Source organism: Rhipicephalus microplus, chromosome X (assembly GCF_043290135.1).
Source record: "Rhipicephalus microplus isolate Deutch F79 chromosome X, USDA_Rmic, whole genome shotgun sequence".
Classification (NCBI taxonomy): Eukaryota; Metazoa; Arthropoda; class Arachnida; order Ixodida; family Ixodidae; genus Rhipicephalus; species Rhipicephalus microplus.
In genome coordinates, this window is record NC_134710.1 from 82,582,247 (window position 1) to 82,602,406 (window position 20,160).

General features: G+C 42.7%; 1 protein-coding gene across 5 annotated transcripts in view; it reads right to left on the reverse strand.

Moving 5' to 3' along the window:
• The window catches only part of LOC119176165 (type 1 phosphatidylinositol 4,5-bisphosphate 4-phosphatase), an 86,464-nt gene that overhangs the window by 10,084 nt on the left and 56,220 nt on the right, over positions 1-20,160 (reverse strand). For 2 of the 5 annotated variants that reach the window (XR_012886869.1, XR_012886870.1), the window contains exons 5-7: positions 16,952-17,001; positions 3,232-3,316; positions 1,382-1,572 (exon numbers count right to left, since the gene is read on the reverse strand). Coding sequence is in view for 1 of the 5 variants with exons in the window: in XM_037427319.2 (XP_037283216.2) it covers positions 3,232-3,316; positions 16,952-17,001 (135 nt within the window). In the remaining 4 variants the exon portion in view is untranslated. The remainder of the gene's footprint in view (positions 1-1,381; positions 1,573-3,231; positions 3,317-16,951; positions 17,002-20,160) is intronic. The other 3 variants (XR_012886872.1, XR_012886871.1, XM_037427319.2) reach the window with 3 other exon arrangements.

The window sequence follows — 20,160 nt, forward strand, 5'->3', positions numbered from 1 at the left end:
GGCTCCGACCCGTTCTTTAGACCACAGCCGGCGTTCACTGACGCGCCAAGTAGGACCAAATCTAAATTGCCTGTGCTTTCATGGTGCAGTTTGGGCCCTTGGAACCAGCCCAGTGATTGCCTCCCTAATTAATGGGACTAGTGACATTAATGCGATAGCGTTAGCTCGTTTTGCAGAAATTCCGGCATCAGCGTCATTGGTTGTGAGCTATAAATCATCCTTTTATGCATTACCGGAAAACTGAGAATGATGCAAATATAATAAGTTATAAAGTAAATGATAAAATAATGAATCAGGGTTGTTCGGGTCCGAGTGGGGATCGAACTCAGGTCGTTGGCGTGTCAAGCGGATGTTCTACCACACCGCCATGTGAACACAGTGAAAAGAACTTTCTCTGCTTGAAAATGCAGTGCAAGTATCTTTCAAGCTTTACACACACAAACCTCCTGTATACATGCTTAACAATGCAACATGAAATATTGCAGCCCCGCCGCGGTGGTCTAGTGGCTAAGGTACTCGTCTGCTGACCCGCAGGTCGCTGGTTCAAATCCCGGCTGCGGCAGCTGCATATCCGATGGAGGCGGAAATGTCGTAGACCCGTGTGCTCAGATTTGGGTGCACGTTAAAAAACCCCAGGTGGTCAAAATTTCTGGAGTCCTCCACTACGACGTCTCTCATAATCATATAGTGGTTTTGGGACGTTAAACCCCACAAATCAATCAATCAATGAAATATTGCAGTAATAATGCATGGTAAAAGCACCCATTGCCAAGTGGCTGTCACAACATGTGACTATCCTTATGGCTTCGGGGTTTCAAGCTGGCCACCCACTACAAAAGGGACACACACTACTGCGCCTATTCCCTTAACGCCATGTAATTAGCAAGTTCACACCGGTTTCATCCACTAAACGTATGCACTAAGAATAAAAAATTCTGGGTCCAAGTGAGGATATAACCCAGGCCATATGCATGGCACGCAAATGTTCAACCATTAATCCACATCTCTGCTCAAAAACACAGAGAAAATAACTTGCTCTGCTCGCAAAGAAAGTTATGCGTGCAACCCACTACACAGAATGCAGGCACATGAGCATTTCAGTACGTGACACCGCTATCGCTTTCAATTCTTAAAGGAGAAGCTTAAGGGTCCCCCAATTTTTATTTACAATTGAATTTGTGTAGCAATATTCAAGTGCTTTGCCTTTCGAGTAATATTTCACTATGCTTATGTTTCTTTTGTACTGTGCATAAACAAAACACAATTTCTACCCTTTATTTCACCGTACAGCATAAGTCATGGGAGCAACCACTGCAATGGGTAAAACGATGCCTTGTGCCTATTCGTACTTCATAGAAAAAAAAAACAGATAAGCACTTACATGACATGCAAAGAATAAGCAGTTCACTTGCGTACTCCAGTCTTGTCACTTTTCCTGACCAGATTGTACTGCGATACACTTGATCTAAATTTCATCACTTCCATGTCATGGGAAGTTCTGGTCTTATATAACAGAGGGGTCACCACTTCTATGCGCTTGAAGCGCTCTGCAATGATATACTCAAGGAAATCCTGCGATAATTATGTCATAATACACCCAATTTTCATTTTTTTTCTTCTACAAGGTGGGTATGCCATAAAGTTGAATGCTATACAACTTACCCATATAAAAAACTGCCTTCAATTCAATCATATCAAAGTCCACTAACAAGCTTTTGTTAATCTTTGCAAGGTAACTCTAGCTGCGGCAAGGTATTTCCAACTCAACATAAAATTTGTGAAGACGACAGGTGAGTTTCTGTCGTAATATTTTTTTAATATGCATGAACTAATAAAAAGCCCTACATAAAAATGAAATACATTCATATATACATGCAGGTGTTCTAGGAAATGTGGCATTTGCTCACTGCCTTCTTATAACTTTTTTGCAGCAGGCTGTGTAAAAACTAAAGTACAAATAAATGTAGCCCGCCAGAGAAGGAAAACAAGAAGAGGCAGAGAACACATTCCATCATGGTGATGCAATGGCTCCTGGCTCATTTTTTTCGTATCCTTTGTTGACATTGTAGAATCTACACAGGCATCTCAAAATGAATAGAGACATTATTACAGTATTAATTATCATAGGGCAACCCATTTTGCCTTAATTTGAAATACGTAGTATAGGTGTCGACACAGAATCACAAACTAGTTTCAGTTGTAAAGTCTATCTGAAAATAATCGCTGCGTATTTTGGCGAAGCTAGCTTTACTGCACTGCTATCAAGCACTGCTGTGAAGTCGCCTTGACTACCAGTGGCTTTATGGCGTGTTATTTTATTATTTTCTTTTTTGCCGGACAATTTTAGGGCATTGACCAACATTCGAGTCGACTTGAAAATTGTGTAAATATGGTAATTTACTTATTTATTAATTAGTTGAGACAGGCAGTCAGGTTAAACATGAGAGTCGATGTACTTCAGCCGAAAAACCAATTGCTTTGAGATTTCCAAAACTTTTTACGAAGCAATGGAATTTCACAAGGTTCACTGGCTAAACCAACATGCTAATGAGCACCACTGCCATACTCCTAGCACATGACCAAAATGACATCACTGTTTCCAACAATTATTGCATGTGAAAATGGCACACACAGCTCGCACATCCACGAACTGAAATAGATAAATGGTTATTATAATGTCTCTCACTCATTCTAAACACCCAAAAGAGTATGGAAGTTGCTCGAGTTAGAATCATGATTTCAATTTTGCCAGCAGTATGGATCAAATTTCATCACTCTGCAAGATAAACCAGAGACTGTATTTGGGAAATCTCAAAGCAGCAATGGGCTCTCCAGAGGAAGGACTTCCATTATTTTATTTGACCCGGCTACCTGGGTCCACTAATTAAAAAGTTAATCATTTAATTACTGTAATCACTGCCATAATGTCTCCCCGTCCCTTTATCATGCCTGCATCTGTGGAAAAAGTAGTTGTGATGGTAGCAAGCAAACATTGCAGTTCCCTCACTTTTGAGGATTTTGGGAAACATTTCTTGAAACACAGTGTACACAAGAAATTGGAGTCATAGTACTGTAAAATCTGATACTGATCAAAAATTGCATATCATTACAGCCGCTCATTACCAGGCATTCCATGCATGGTATAAAAAGTGTGTTTTAAAAATAAACATTCTTCAATTTAACACTAATGTATCGACATATGAGAAGTCAGGACAGTTAGTTACTACATACCATGAAAATCATCACACCTGCAACAAGAACTGCTCCAACCAAAATGAGAAAAATAGCCTTCATATTGGAGCGATTAACTGAAGATCTGCAAAAGAGAGGAAAAAAAAAGTATCAGTTAGCGACACAGCTTTCAAGATAACTATATGGTGGTCTACGCAGTTCAGCATTTGCAGCAATGTTTGGATTAGGGAAAAAAAATATTGTCTCAGAGCAAGAAAAATTGTCTATTGTAGCAGGCTAGGAGTACACGAAACGGAGTTTGGGATCCCCTAGAGCAGTGCAACAGCCTACAAGTCTACAACTCTTTAGTGTATATTTTTTATAGTGGGTAAACAGTAAATGCTGCTCCAAATTTAACAAGACAAGATCAACAGTCTGAGAGCAGCCATTGCTCACGCTGTTCACATGAAATGTCACATAGTGGCTTCACAAGAAAGTTGTGCACTGTGGTAAAGCATTAGTGACAAGGTGAGCATGTTACTTGTGGTTTATGTGAGTGATTTGCGTCCAAACCAAAAAAAAATTTCTGGTTTTTAGAAAGAGTTGTGGAGTGGGAGGGAGGTGAATGCCCCTACAGAACCTATGCTACCCCACACCACCATAGCGCCTCAAATTTTTCGCGTATTAGTAAAGTACAATTTCACCATCCCGAAAACACTACTCGTACCTCCACATGACACTTGGTAAGCAAGAAAACGTGTGAAAAGAAACTGCGCGTGGAGATGCCACCTTGAGATTCTCGCCCCAAACCCTGTCGCGTCGTAAATTTTGAAGGCGTCTACCGGCTCCTATGTAGCATCCAATCGATAAAATTGAAGTACATTGCAATCTGTGGGTGCCATAGACTTAGCATACAAAGTTTCAGAAAATTTTATTGATCGAATGTTGCGAAAATACGAAAAATAAATTGTGGCATTTCTTACGTCACGCGTGGAAATTACGGTGCAAATTTAAAAATGAAACTGCAATCAATTTTCTCAGTTAATAAATAACTTTTGACAGTGAAACTGATGACAGAGTTTTCGATGATGTGTGGTGTTTTATGGCGCAAGGGCCATTTGATGGCCAAAGAGCACCGGGTCATAAAACAAGTGATGCAAAAAATGATTATTATGGTAGGTGGCTGTATAAGAGCCTTAAAATACCCTACGCTAATGCGGACGAAAACATATAAATATTAAAATAATGACAGTGACGTGAAATACGTGCAGAGAGAGTGAGTGAATGGCGAAAGATCGTGATAGTCAAACAATGGTGGGGATGTAGCCATAGCAGCGACCTCTCTTCAAAGGTCGCGCTACGGAGCACCTGGGTATACGACATTAACAGGGGTGTAACAGCCGAAACACAATTTGGAGCAATGTTTGGAGCAGTAAAATGTTACTTTTGGAGCACTAAATTCCAGGGGCAGGTTACGAGCAAAAAAACCATGCATTTTTTTTATCGTGAAATACCAAATCTGGAGCAGTATAAAAGAGAAGACTTACATTTAGAAAAATATATACCAATAAACCATTCAACATCACCCAAATCATGCAGTGTCAACATGAGCACTGCTATTTCAATGAAAGCAGTATTTTGAACCACCCCATTGAGTAAACAATGATAAAATCCATATCAGCATTTGCTGCGCCTGTCAAATCATTTGGCCAACTCAGCGAATTTGAATATCAATCTGCCAAGGTCGCGACCTTGAAATTTGAGAGATTCGTAAAACAGAGGAGTAGGGGTGGAAAAAAAAAAATTGGTGCACAATTTAGTTTTTTTAGGGAAGCAGGAATGTCATACACTGCTTCAAATGATTGCGATTAGCTTATTTAGATGTCAGTGATTATACTGGTACTCAGAATTGTGCGGCATACAAACGCACTAGTAACTGGGCAAAATGTGCAGTGTTCCACTAGCGCTAACAGCCCCTTCTAAATCTCGATACCCTTTTCCGCAGGGCACTCGTGTACTGCAGCAAATGTGGCTCAAGCCACATTAAAACCAAAACCAAGACATTTTCTAACCACCATAAGGTTAGGTGCCGCTTCGGCTTTCTTGCAAGGTGCGTTCGACCAGGTAAAGTAACGACGCGCGCTCGTTGGCCAGGCAACCGTACAGGATATTTATTGCTAGGACTGTGGCAGGGATGATGCAACTTCCAGAAAAAAAAATTTTATGTGCCACTGCTAAGGCAACCAAACATGGTTGCTAGCAACTCCGGCGTTCGCAGCACGTCAAGCTTGTTCGTGCGAGGAAACTGTGGCGTACGCTTCCAGCTTTAGTTCTTAACAAGCCATAGCCGCGTTTTCAGGCTAGAAAATTTACATTTCTCGCTACGCGTTGGTAGCTACAGCAACACATTTTTGTCTTGGAAGTTCCGTCGTCCTGTCAATAGGTATCCGCTGCAGTCAAAGGACCGATGGGCGAGCAGTGTTGTTACTTTACCTGGTAGATCACGTCTTGCTAGCATATATTCTAAGCACTGTAGTTCGGGTCTGCACACTTTGACTGAAAGCGCAAGCTGCAGGTGGCCGACGTGGCCTGCATTTCTCGCCGAAATTAGCGCACCTGAAAAAAATTGAGGCTGGCAGGACATTTTGGTGCAGCGTGGCGCAATTTCAGCAAATTGCACAGGTTTGGCGCAGCTCGGCGCAACAATCGGGAATTGTATCAAATTGGCACAATTGGTGCAGCTCTTGCACCCCTGCATTAAATGTACGCACGTCTGTTAAAAATGTCAGCAATGATTTATGTGTGAAAAGTGGTTCCCTACCAGTGAACATTGATGGGTGAAAGGGTATGCGGTAGAGAAATAAAAGGTTCTTTTTCCTGAGAGCATCTAAATCACTGCATTGGACAAGGATGTCGAGTACTGTAAGTGGTTCTCCACATCTCTCACACAATGGTGGATCACCACCTGACAAAAGGTATGAATGTGTAGAGTGTGTGCATCCTATTTGTAGTCTGGTAAGTGTGACTTGTGTGTAGCGTGATCTGGATAATGTTGGCCAATTTCCAAGTCTCGGTTTGATTACATGTAATTTGTTTTGCGTTTGCCTATCCCATAGGCGCTGTCAGCAAGCCCTGAGCTCCCGTCGTAGAAAAGGCTTTAGGTCAAGTGCAGGTACAGCTATGGATGTATTAGCGGCAGTGTTGTCTTGAGCGGATGCAGCTAGCTGGTCCACCAACTCATTTCCCCCAATCTCATGGTGCCTAGGCACCCAGCACATGACAAATTGTCGCTTGAGAGCATAGACCGTGCATAAAAAAAAGTAAAGTGACACAAGGACAGGATTTTTATGTTTCTTCAGAGCTTTCAAAGCTGTTACTACGCTCAATGAATCTGTGTATATTACTACACGTTGTAGTTGTAGTTTAGTTGGAAAACGATTTTAACTCCAGCCAAAAAGTGAGTGAAAATGCATAAACCTGATGTTTCAGAACCAACTTGGTTCCTTCCTCAAGGGCGACTGGGATTACGTTGCAGCGGCGTCTTCAAGGCACTGGCAAAGATACACGAAAATAACGATCAACGACGCACCATCTACCGAAACTGGTCGCAGCTGTAGAGAAAGCCGTCCAGAGCATGAGGCTGAGCGCTGGAGAAGAAATTAGGCTGAAATCAATTGGGATCCTTTCGAAATTTTCGTTACAAAGGAAAAAGAACTCGACTTCAGAGGAGAATCACGCACTTCGGAAACTCCGACGGGATCGGAGTATTGTCATCTTGACCGCCGACAAGGGCAATTTGACGGTGGTGCTGGACAGATGGGACTACGATCAAAAGATTTTAGCTCTTTTAGAAGGCGATGCATAGACGCAGCTAAACAAACTAAACAAGCTACTCCGGAAATTTTCAAGCATTACTCAGATCTAAGAACACTTTACCTGCGACTAATCTGCCAAAATGGATCCGTGCCCGGTTTCTATAGACTACCAAAAATTCACACGCTTGACGTCCCCTTTCGACCAATTGTAGACTTCACTTCCTCTCCATGTCAAGCCCCTTCAAATTTTCTACACCAATTCTTCGCCCACCTTAACCCGGAAGACACCAACTCATGTCCGTGACTCCAGCCACTTCGTGCAGCTAGTGTCAGAGGTGAGCATCGACAATGACGAGAGCCTGGTCTTGTTCGACATCGTATCATTGTTCACAAATGTGCCAGTGCCCTTAGCTCTCTGCCCTCTGCCCGTGCTGCGCTTGAGGGTGACACAAGCCTGAGTGAAAGGACTCCTTTGGCTGTTGACGAGCTCTGCCATCTACTGAAATTCTGCCTGTCTAGTACGTAGTTCTCATACAAAAAAAACAATTTTCAGGCAGAACAGTGGAAACGCGATGGGAGCTTCCATCTCCGTCACAATGGCAAACCTGAACATGGAGCACATAGAAGAGAAAGCACTCAGCTTCTTCTCGCAGTGACTCAAGCTCTTTCTTCATTATATGGACGATTGCTTTTGCGTCATGAAGACGTTCGAAATTGAAAATTTTAGACAGCACCTACATTCCGTGCACCCAGCCATACAATTCATGGCAGAGTGTGAAGGCGACTGCAGCCTGCCCTTTCTCGACGCTCAGGTGGCAAGAAATTGCGACGGCTTGGAGTTTTCCATTCACAGGAAGCCAATGCACACCGGCCGCTACCTTCAATATAATTCATTTCATCCCGCCTGCCACAAGGCCTTGATTGTGACAACATTACTTTAGATAGCCAAGAACATATCCTCCGATGACACGGAGCAAAAGAAAGAAGAGGCCCGTGTAATTGCAGACCTCAGAAAAAACGGATACCCAAAAAACTTCGTACGAGCAGTCACCTGCCGCACAGAACAACAGAGGATACGGAAACCCCAATCAGCATTAATCGGCAGCCTTCCGAAACGAGTACCGGTCCCATTATGTCTAAGGAACCAGCAAGATGTTGGCGCGAGTTTTCAAAAAAGAAGGGGTTCGCATTTCGCATCGCACATGAGCCTTCATGTACACTGGGCCGCCTCCTCCCCTGCCTGAAAGACCGGCCGACAATAGACAGGACCCCCGGTGTCATTTACAAAATCTTGTGCGGAATCCTTCCTATATCGGGGAGACAAAAAAACCTACCAGAACGACTCAAAAAACACGCCAACGACGTCCGGAAGCTCTACAAAGAGCGCAGCGCTGTCGCCGAGCATTCCGAAACGTTTGACCACCAGATAAATTTCGACACAACGACCATCCTTGAAAGAAAGACTAACCCCCGTATTCTAAAACATCTCTTCACTCAACGCTTCACCTTCACTTGAGAAAGCCGATTGGAGCGCTGTCTCTAGGCATGGAGAGTCACTGCGTATCAGCGATGATCTGCTGCGATTCTTGAGTAGCGCAGCGTCATTTTCAGCTGACCGGTGACACAGTGCTCAACTGTGTCAAGTGAAGAATGGAAGTCGAGTTGAGGAGCGTTTGTGAATATGGGGGTAAGTAGAAGAGAAGGTTAATGCTCGAGTCGTGGCATATACAGCGAACAACCAAAACATCTACCGTTCCCTCGGAACCCTTTCCCCAAAGGTGTATGCACATGGACTACACTCCGTGGCGAAACAAGAGAGAGGGGGTCATTAACTGCCGGCGAGTGCCTTGAAGACGCTGCTTCAACGTAGCTCCAGTCCCCCCTGAGGAAGGAACCAAGGCGGTCCCGAAACATTGGGTTTACGCATTTTCACATACTTTTTGGTGCAGTTAAAATCATTTCCCAGTTTACATACCCAACCAGACAGACATCTGTCGAATGTTTACATTCGTAGTTGTACTTATTTAATATGCTTGACCACGACAGATATCAAATGAACTTCTGCGGTAAAGATGCTTGTTTGGGAGTGCAGAATGCAGCCATCAGAAAAGAATGGGCAACAGCTGCATAGGACACACCAGTGCGAGACTTTGAAGCATCTGTGAAAAATTCTGGACAAGAGTACTTGTGTTGGAGTTCGAGGAAGTGCGTGCAGATATGTGCAGCAGGTGCGTGTTTAGTGACTGATGAAAGGCCGCAGTCTATAACCTGCCATTGTCACAGAGGCGGATATACTGTGGGAGCCATCAAATGGTGTTCTAAAAGTGGCACGCCTGTTTACTCAGTGAGGCTCCTCACACGGAGTGAGTAGGGCTGCATCAGCGAAGCACGGTTATTGAACAAGGTAGAATTGGACAAATCATTATTTGTGGAGTGAGTGGGATGTTCTTTCTCATCTGCGACCACCTTGAAATAGTATGTAAAAAACATGTAACATCTCTGCAGATTGAGCGACCATTCATTTGATTCTACGTAAAGGCTTTCTACGGGGCTAGTTTGAAAAGCACCCATAAAAAGGTGGATGCCTAGATGGTGGATACGATTGAGCATCTTCAAGGCTCATGGTGTCGGAGACTGAAAGGTTATAGCACAGTTATCTAAGAGCATGCGTACGAGGTTTCTATGCAAATTCATCAGACATTTCTTGTCACTACACCACGTAGTGCTTGACAACACTTTCAAAATATTCATGGTTTTTAGGCACCTGTTTCTTAATACTTCATGCATGGTATCAAGGAAATAAACTTTTAGCGGGAGGGTTCCTAGCAGCGCACTGCAAAGATTGTGGGTGCTCCCCCTATCTATACAGCTTCATCATTATCGGTCGGTTTCGGAATCAGGTGACACGTGAAATTAAATAAGCTGAAGCTATAGCAGATATGAAGAAACTTGTGTGCGAGTTCACCATTAATGGCACTGACGGATAAAGAAATGACATTTTTTTTAATGACACCACGTGCAAGATGAGTTGTGTTTTTACGCATGTATAAGATGTGAGGGGCATGAAATGAACAGTTGGAAGTTTAGCACCTACCTTTCTAGACATCTCTGTCATCTCTCCTTTTTTTCTTTTCTTTTCTTTTCATATCTGCCGCGCTAATACAAGCTAAGTTCATGTATAACTCAATACACCTCTTTGTGGCACTGCTGTTTCTTGGAAAAATGTACGGGACAAAACAGTGCCCATTCGAACACGGAATTTTCTATTGGACAGGTAGCTTTTGATTATTACGAACATTCTACCCCCCACACCTAAATGTGACAGGTCTCAGAGTATGCCAAAAGGCCACGTGGTATCATAGGCCTTCTCCATATCGAGGAACACAGAAGGAAAAAATTGTTCATGAATGAAAGCATCCCGATTTGTGCCTCCATACGGACAAGATGGTCAGAAGTAGACTTAGCCTCTCAAAACCCAAACTTGTATGGGTCAAGTAGACTATTTGTCTCAAGGAAGTGCATCAGTCTGTTTATCATCTTTTCAAAAACCTAGCAATGACAGCTGGTTAGGGCAATCTGTCTGTAGCTTGACAGTGAGGATGGGTCCTTGCCCAGTTTAAAAATCGGAATACTGATGGGTTCTTTCCAGGCGGAAGGAATCTCGCTGAAAAACCAAACGGCCCTGTACAAGGAAAAGAGGGCATTTTGAATTTCAGGGGGCAAACATTTAAAAATTTCGTATACTACACGATCAGAGCCTTGGACGGTTTTATTACAGTAGTTTAGCGATGCTTGTAGCTCAGCTAAGATAAAAGCTTCATTGTACGCCTCATTGTTTCTGGATTTGTGTTCTATTTTTTGTTTTTCAATACTTGTATCGTTGGAATGATGCTGGCTAATGAGATGAGCTTGAGGCATGTTCGAAGTCTGCGCTGAGAAAGTTCGCTTCGTCTTCCAAACTGTTACTTTGTGTCTTTACTACAGGAAGTGAATGTGCTCCTCGTCCTGCTACCCTACTAACCATGCTCCAGACTCTTGCCTCATGTGTATACGAGTTAATGCCAGATAAAAGCTTCTGCAAGCTCTCTTTCCTAGCCTGTCGATGCATTCTTCAACCTTGAGACTTGATTTTAAAATTCATAAGATTTTCAGTGGCCGCTGAGTCTCAAAGCAGCCTCCATGCTTTATTTGTCTGTTTGTGTGCATTTCGACACTCGCTGTACCACCAGGGGACGCATTGTTTTTCGTGTAGTCCAGTTATTCGTGACTGATTGATTGATATGTGGGGTTTAACGTCCCAAAACCACCATATGATTATGAGTGGAGGGCTTCGGAAATTTCGACCACCTGGGGTTCTTTAACGTGCACCCAAATCTGAGCACACGGGCCTACAACATTTCCACCTCCATCGTAAATGCAGCCGCCGCAGCCGGGATTCGAACCAGTTATTCGTGGGATGCACTTAGTTGCAGCATCAGTCAGAAAAGCAATAAAGTACTGTACTGTGCTTCTATGCTAGAACCGCCTATGCCAGTTAAACTTAAACTAGTAACCTTAAAAAACTGGTCCCAAGCGGCTTTTCTCATTAGCCATTTGGGAACATGTGGATGACAATCATTTGATAGTGGTGTACTCAAAACTACTGGAAAGCTGTCACTTCCGTAAGGATTATTGACAGTTTCCCAGTGGAGTAGGGTTAGAGGTGATGTAGAGCCAATGCTCAGGTTTATGGACGAGAAGGTATTGTTAGCATTGGCTCTTTCTGGTTCAGGAGACATGCGCCAGAAGAGCAAAAGAACTGTTCAATCAGACGATTTCGCGCATCGCAGCGGGAGTCACCCCATAGACTGCTATGTGCACCGAAGTTTTCAAGGAGAAGATACGGTTTGGGAAGTCCATAAATTAATGACTGGAGGTCTACTTTATTGAGTTGGTGGTGCGAAGGTATGTAAATGGAGCAAATTGTGACCAGTTTGTTCAAGATAATGGCCCGCACGACCACTGCCTCAAAAGACATCTGAAACGGTAAATGTGTACAGGTCACTGCTTGATTAATTATAACGATAAAACCACCGGATGATGCAACAGCATCATTACGGTCCTTTTCGCAAAGTAATGTAATGGCCTAGAAAGTTTATGTGTTTTGGTTGCAAGTGTGTTTTTTGTACACACAGTACTTTTGGTGTATGTTTGTATAAAAGTTCTTGGATATCGTCAACATTCCTCAGCAGTCCTCCGACATTCCACTGCAGTATTTGTGTCTCCATTTTAATGTGGTTTTGTGCTGTGTGTACAAACATTGTCACCTTAGGTTGTAGGGCCTCTTGGGGGCCCTGTAATTTAGTTTTTCTTTTTTGTTGCACTACAAAAAGCTGCGCCTTTTCTTCAAGGTCTGAGGCACCGGAAAAGTGCGGCTTGTATCCATCATCTCTTCTAAGGCGGCAGGTGGTGCCATGGTGCTTTCGGACCTGACTCCACTTACAGTGGCCCAGGGTTCGGCAGACTCAGAAGTCTGCTGGCCCTTTTGAGCAGGAGGCGGAGCAGGAAAGGCTGCTCAAGCCAGAAGCGCTGCTGGCGCAGACCAGTCACACTTGGTGTCAATCTCACAGGTGGCAAAAAACGTGGCACAAAGCCCCGGCGTGCCACATGAGCGAAGAGTAGATCAGAATGGTTTTGTGCAGAAAACCATTGATGTGCCTCTTGGAATGATAGGTTTAATTTGATTTTAGTTCTAATATTTGTTCCTCTTTTTTTCATGCGGAGCATGATCTGAAGTAGGCGGGATGATCTCCTTCACAGTTGCTATTTAGCACGTGTTTACAGGAGGTTTTCAGAGGCCTAGAATGGGAAAAGTTAGAGGAAAGAGCTAATGGACAGTACCTTAGTGACCTGCGCTTCGCCGATGACATTTCGTTGCTGAGTAGCTCAGGGGATGAATTGCAATTTGTAATTACTAAATTAGACAAGGAGAGCAGAAAGATAGGTCTTAAAATTATTCTGCAGAAAACGAAAGAAATGTACAACAACTCCAAAGAGAACAGCACTTCGAGATAGGTAGCAGTGCACTTGAAGTTGTAAAAGAGTACGTCTACTTTTGACAGGTTGTAACCACACAGCCGAACCACGAGATTGAAGCAACTAGAAGAATAAAATGTGGTGGAGCAAATTCAGCAAGCATTCTTAACTCATGACTAGTATATTACCACTATCCTTCAAGAGGAAGGTATATAACAGCTGCATCTTGCCAGTACTTACCTATGGAGCAGAAACCTGGAGACTTGCAAAGAGGGTTCAGCTTAAATTGAAAACGACCCAGCAAGCAATAAATAACAATGATAGGGGTAAACTTAAAGGAGCCCTGAAACACTTTTTGAGCATGGTCAGAAAACACTGCCGATCGGTAGTAGAGGCTCCCGAGAACACGCAAGCCAAATGTCATAGAAAAGCCCGCGGCCTGAAATTCAAAATATATTATCAAACTCAGCTAAAAATTGCTTCTGTTCTCTCGAAAAATGATGGAGGAAGCTCAAAAATAACTCGTAGAAGGGGATCTATCGGCCATTGGCTGATTTAAACATGACGCGCTCGCTTGATTGATTTGTGGGGTTTAACGTCCCAAAACCACCATACGATTATGAGAGACGCCATAGTGGAGGGCTCCGGAAATTTCGGCCACCTGGGGTTCTTTAACGTGCGCCCAAATCTGAGCACACGGGCCTACGACATTTCCGCCTCCATAGGAAATGCAGCCGTCGCAGCCAGGATTTGAACCCGCGACCTGCAGGTCAGCAGCCGAGTACCTTAGCCACTAGACCACTGCAACGGGGCGCGCGCTCGTTTGTTACAGAGATTGCCACGAAAGGCCGTGACTTGTCCCCGTCTGCGCGGGCGATCGCACTGAAAAAGCAGCGTACTCTAAGAAAAAAAAACAAGTGCTCAAGGCCATGAGGCGTGCGTAACATATTTTCTTTTCCTCAGCCTTTCCTCTCTGCTTAGCTTCTAGCACCAGCACTTTCGTCGAGGCGAGAGAAGAGAGAATGCGATTGCAGCGTGCGACGAATCTTGGTAATTCCGCTCGTACTGAAAGAATTCTTAAAATTTTTGCGGCGTTCAATTTGTGAGGCAATAAGCTCTTCCAATGAATTCATTTCGTGGATACTTTAAGTGTTTCAGGGCCCCTTTAAGAGACAAGAAGAGAGTAGAGTTGGTCAGGGAACAAACTGGTGTTAAGGATATCATAGTTGAAAATAAAAAGAAGAAATGGACATGGGCTGGACACGTAGCGAGTAGGCAGGATAACCGCTAGTCATTAAAGGTAACTGACTGGATTCCCAGAGTAGGAAAGCAAGTTAGGGGGAGACAAAGTTAGGTGGGCAGATGAGATCAAGAAGTTTGCGGGTATAAAGTTGCCTCAGCAAGCACAGGACCGAGTTGACTGGCAGAACACGGTAGAGGCCTTTGTCCTGCAGTGGATGTAGTTAGGCTGATGATGATGATGATGATGATGTTGAATAAAGAACACCTAAAGATGCCAGCCATGCATCGCCACTACAACAACATATAACTATCAGAGTTTGGATACCTACACGAGGTTAACTCTTCCCATCAGGAAAACTAGAAGTAAATGAAAATACTAGAAAAGAGGAAAGAGTAAAAGAGAGAGAAAGACGAAGATATAGGGAAAGAAAGAGATAAGAAAAGGCGGCTGCCGATTTCCCAAGGTGGGTCAGTCAAGGGGTGCCGTGTATGTGAAGCCAGGGCCAAAGGTGTATGTTGCGTCTACCACGGGGCCTTTGAAGTCCAATCACATGGCGTTGACTCAACCCCCAGGATCCCCTTTTCCCCGGACACGGCTTGCCACGCACAGCTAAGCATGAAAGGGGGTCAAACCCCCCTGTTGGCTCGGGTCCGTGGGGTCCCCACATACCAAACGCCTGCTCGCGCAGACACCCCTGCGGGGGGCATTAAAGTTTTCAGAGTACAGTTTATCAATCTGAAACAGCTCATTGTTTCTCTTTAGTGTCCCTTTGAAAAAAAGTTATTAGTTATAGAACCCATCTGACTAAATACTGTTTATTTCCTAAGAACTTTCACAGTTCAATAATTTGGAGAACTAATTCTTCATTGCACTCAAGATTTAGGAAAGCCACTGCATGCAGCATCTGCACTTTCACAGTTTGTGAGCAGCAAAAAACCCACGTGGCAGCACCACTTAAGACATGTCATAGTGCAATTTATGGACACACATGTGGGAATCAGTTGAGAAGTTTTGCAGGCTGAGAACTTGTCTGACCTGTTTTGGTGATTCACAATGATATTGGCTGCTCAAACACAATTTACGCAACAGAAATCTACAACTCAGTTTCCATGCATGCTTGTTTGCTACCACACCTGGTAAGTTTCACAATCAAGACTTGTGGCGACCGCATCTATGCGTTCGAGAGGCAGTCCAGATGTGTGCAACATGGGAGATTTCGAGTTTGCCTTAGATTGGTATACCAAAGAACTTTGCACAGCGTGCATGATATAAGATATTATTATTATTATTGTTTTTTTATGAAATCAACAAACTACTGCACGTCTGAATCTTTGTTTGCATGAAGACTATTTAGAGCACACATAAAAAGAAAAAAAAACTAAACTGCATGACCAAAAAAAAAAGTCACTTGTCTACGTATTATTATCAGTTCCATACAAAAAGTTATGGGCTTCTAGACTACAGACCACCTGTCAAATCATCAATGATGGAGGTCATGTGCACATACTTTGATTAGTCCAATTATATTGAGAAGAAAAAAAAAAGCATTGGTGCAAACAGGGACAGGTGATAGATTCCACAGTAATCATAAAAAAGCTACTGATGGGTTTGGCGCTAGAATAAGAATATGTTGCAGCAGAAAACTCCACCACCATTTATGCAGGGTGCACTTGTATGGTGTAGTAAGATGCAGTTGGACCACCGCTATGCATGTGTTACAAGTAGGACTGGGAAGTATCGCAGTACAAGAATATCGCGATAGTCTCTCAGAGATACTTTTGAGTATGCGTATCTCTGTAGTGAAATACTTTGACAAATAGAATGTATCGGGCTACTGTGCAAGACATGGGGTATTTTGCTACCTTTTTGTCGGCATTGAGCTGATATGTTTAGAAGGGGAAAAGAAAAAATTTTCAGTGCGAAGCCAAGCAAAGGCAAGCCACCAGTTGGCGACACAGGATGATCAGTGAAAGGTTCCCTACATGCACAGAATGACCCATGTGGTAAAGCATTCGACAATGCGAACGATGGAATAGAGAAGATAGTACACAAGAAAGTAGATCTCTTTTAAAGCCAGTGCCCAAGCTTTTTTCAGGTGACATTGTGGTATTTATTAGCTATAACATGAAGCCGCGCTCATCTGCAGAGGTAGAGACATTTTTCTATTTCGCGAATCTCGTGTTGAAGCCAAGCCAACGCCCTCTAGAAGACAGCCTGTTTGAGAGACTACTGTTATTAAGTGAAATAAGCATAGCAATAACCTCGGCAAATTGGATGCATAGTTTATAAAATAAATGTACCATATTTACTCGAATAATTTGCACCATTGCATTCTTTCTTTTGCTTGAAAAGAATGGCCATCTTGTTGGAAAACATCCAGCAGCCTCTTCATATCGAATTACTGTGCTAAATCTGCTTGTATTTATATAGTGAACGTACTCTACGTGTGAAGTCTGAATTCTACACTGGAGTCTTTGTGTTCTCTGCACATCAGTGAATAAAACCATTTGTACAGGTGGTGTTCAGAAAATTTGAGGCCAGACTGCCTGTCAAGCAGCTGCAGAAAGATAAGTCTGAAATTAGCAGCGTGTATTTGTGTGAATGAAAACTAGTATATCTCTTTCATCCATAAGCAACACTGATGTTAGTAATAACTTGATAATCATGACAATCAGCAAGAGATGACAATCAGCAAGAGATTCAGTACCGTTTTCCACAATGTCTGCAGCGAAAATGAGACGAAGGCGCTGTGTCAACCTGCACAGGAAATAGAATAAATAAAGTCTGTGACATGCATCCATTCAAATATCTAATCAATATGCCATTAATTGATGCATGCATATCCAAAAGTTGTTACACTATATGCTTCAAAATTAAAGGAAAAAGATGAGAAATAAAATTCTAACAACACCAGGAAAGCTTCAGTAGTACTTTGGTACATAACTCACTTATAGAAATAACGGCATAAAAACAAATAGAAAAGAATGAAAGGAATTAACAATTGTAAATTGTTATCGCATAGCCCAGTGAATGGCAAAGTCTCTGGCTACACAGAAAAAGTAGGCACTTCTTATCAACTCCATAATTGTGTCTGAACAAAAAACTTATTTTTGTTGGATCAAATGCTCTTATACTACTTACTGCCTCAAGGCACAGTGAAAATATGTGCATTTAGCAAGTATGTAATTTTTATAACAATGAATAAATGAAAAACATAAATAGATGGGTTTTGTGGAAAACTGGACAGGGGTCAAGAAAACACAGCCTTGTCATTACCACTCTTTATCGTGCCACTTCACTAGTTTCTCAGCTATGAATTTACATTTACATACATACCATGCTTAAATATAAATGTGTTGGCAATATATTTATTAGGTTAGTGCATATACTTTTAAAGGTTGCCATGATAGCACAATGCCCTATTGCCGATGGAGGAAAGAAGTGGAAATTACAAGGTCTCATTTTTCTTTGTCAGTACAGTATTAATTAGAACTAACAAACAATAATGCCAAAGAAAGTATAGGGATGTCATTAGTAGCAAATTTGATGCAAATATGAAGAAAAAAAAAACGGACAAAAAATAACTTGCCATGGGCAGGGACCGAACTTTTGACCTTCGAATAACGAGTCCAATGCTTTACCAACTGAGCTACCATAGAGGCCATCCCCCCCGTCTACTTTATGGGGTATATAGGTGCACTGCTAGCTGGCCTAGTTGGAACGAATTCCTCTTTTAGCAACCTTGTGCTAAACAAGGACGAAGAAAAACAACAAAGAAAGATTGCGGTCGTCCATGTGTTCTCTTTCTTTTATCCATGTTTGTTTCACACGAAGTGGCTGAAAAATGTATGAGTATATGTGCATTTAAACATGGGAGCGTCAGTCAGCACCACCAATAGTCATGACAGCGTAAAAAAAAAACGGATATTAGACAACCACCGGTTTGTGGCGGCATGTGTGGAACACTTTTTTTTATCTGCCCATTGGTGTCACATAGCAAGCTATCTTATTATGAGCTGGCAACTGCCCAATAATTCCTTGCATACTACCTGAAAGCATCAAGCCTACCAGAACGAGACCCTCGCTATTATCAAGTCAATGCCAACAGGCAGAAAAAGAGTGTTCCACCCATGCCATCATGGCTACTGGCGGCGCAGACGGATGCTTCCACGTTTAAATGCACATGGTAGCTCAGTTGGTAAAGAATCGTACACATAATTTCAAGGCCGCAGGTTTGGTGCCTGCCGACAACAAGTTATCTTTTCGTCCTTTTTTCTTTCTTCCCATTTGCATTACGTTTACGACCAATAACGTCACCTATACCTTTCTTCTTATTATTATCTATTAGTTCTCATTATTATTGGGTCTAGTTCAGATGGATCATCACAAAGCTGACATCACAATCAACAGAACATTCGATGTCAAGATAGACATAATGTATAAAATTCACAATTGAACTTTTTAGTTATTCACTTGATATGCTGGTAATCGTGGAGTTGAGCCTTAGTCAAGACATGTCATCTTAGTAGAAATATTCATACTAGTACCGATAGTAGCACATCAAGGCACCTTCACACCGACCACTGATCCAGAAATCAAAGAGACAGACCCGGAAAGTTAGTGCGGATTATCCGCAAAAACAGAAAACCCGCGGCCACTTTGGCCATGACCAATCATTGCCCCAAAAGCGTGCGCGCAGCATCGTGTAGTGATGTAAAATGACACAGCTACCATGGTTTGGTGGATTGCTCTGCCCCCGCAGTGAAGCGAGCAGAAGGCAAGGCCTGAACAACAACGTGCCCTGGCTGCCTCTCCAGTTTGAAAACCTGCTAGCCTGTTAGCATGCTCCACGTTCAGTATGAATATGCCTTTAGTATGCAAAATGTTATACTAAGTATACATAGCAGTGATGTCCACAGTTTCATGAAAATTCACAACTCTAATAGTTTACCTGCTTAAGAGTTTGCAACAATAACAGTAACATAAAATTTTAGTTCCATTTACTTCCATCATTACACAACAGCTGTGCTTGGGTAAAAGTGATGATAAACTCCTCACCTGACAGCACCTGAGCAAGGATTACATCAAGATTAAAACTTACAATGACACTGCAATACAAGTGAATAAAAATTCAAAACAATACAGCATGTTACACAAACCAATACAAAATGAACCAACCTTTGGGGACAAGCGTATGAAATAAATCTTAATCTCAAGACGTATGTATAAGATAACTAGGACTTCCTTCTTACTTGGTTGGAATTTTCAAGTTTAAATATGTACCTTAAAATGCCAAGCAAGCCGATAGGTATTCACAGCGGCCAGCAGACCGATGGCGCGTGGCTTTGCTACTTTATCTGGTCGATCGCGTGTCTTGAGTATGTGCTTTGACCTAATTGAGATATATTTTGCACCGTTGTTTAGTGTTAGGGTCTGCGCGCTTGGATTGATTGATGATGGAAACGGCGATCAGATAGCCAATGTGGTCGCCGTTTCTCGCTGAAATTAGCGCAATTATAAAACTTCGAGGCTGGTCGGGCATTTCAGCACAGCATGGCGCAATTTCAGCAAATTTCATGCTTTTGGCGCAAGAATGAAGAATTTATTAAATTGCCGCAGTTAATGCAGCTGTCGCACCCCTGCAGTTACTGTTTCTGCCAAAATGACTGCCCAAGCCTGGCACACGAAGCACAAGAAGGGGAAGGGGGCGTTCTCGGTCATGGTCGCTTATTTCAGATCTCTCGAAAAAGAGAAGAGGGCGCTTGCTCGGCATTTTATGGTAGTTGCAATTTATTACAGCACAATTTGTTATCTAAATTAAACTTTTAGTTTGTCATGCAAATAACATGAGTACATCCCACATGGCTAGGTACCTTTTCCATTGTACTAACTCACCACCAGTTATCTGTGTTTCAT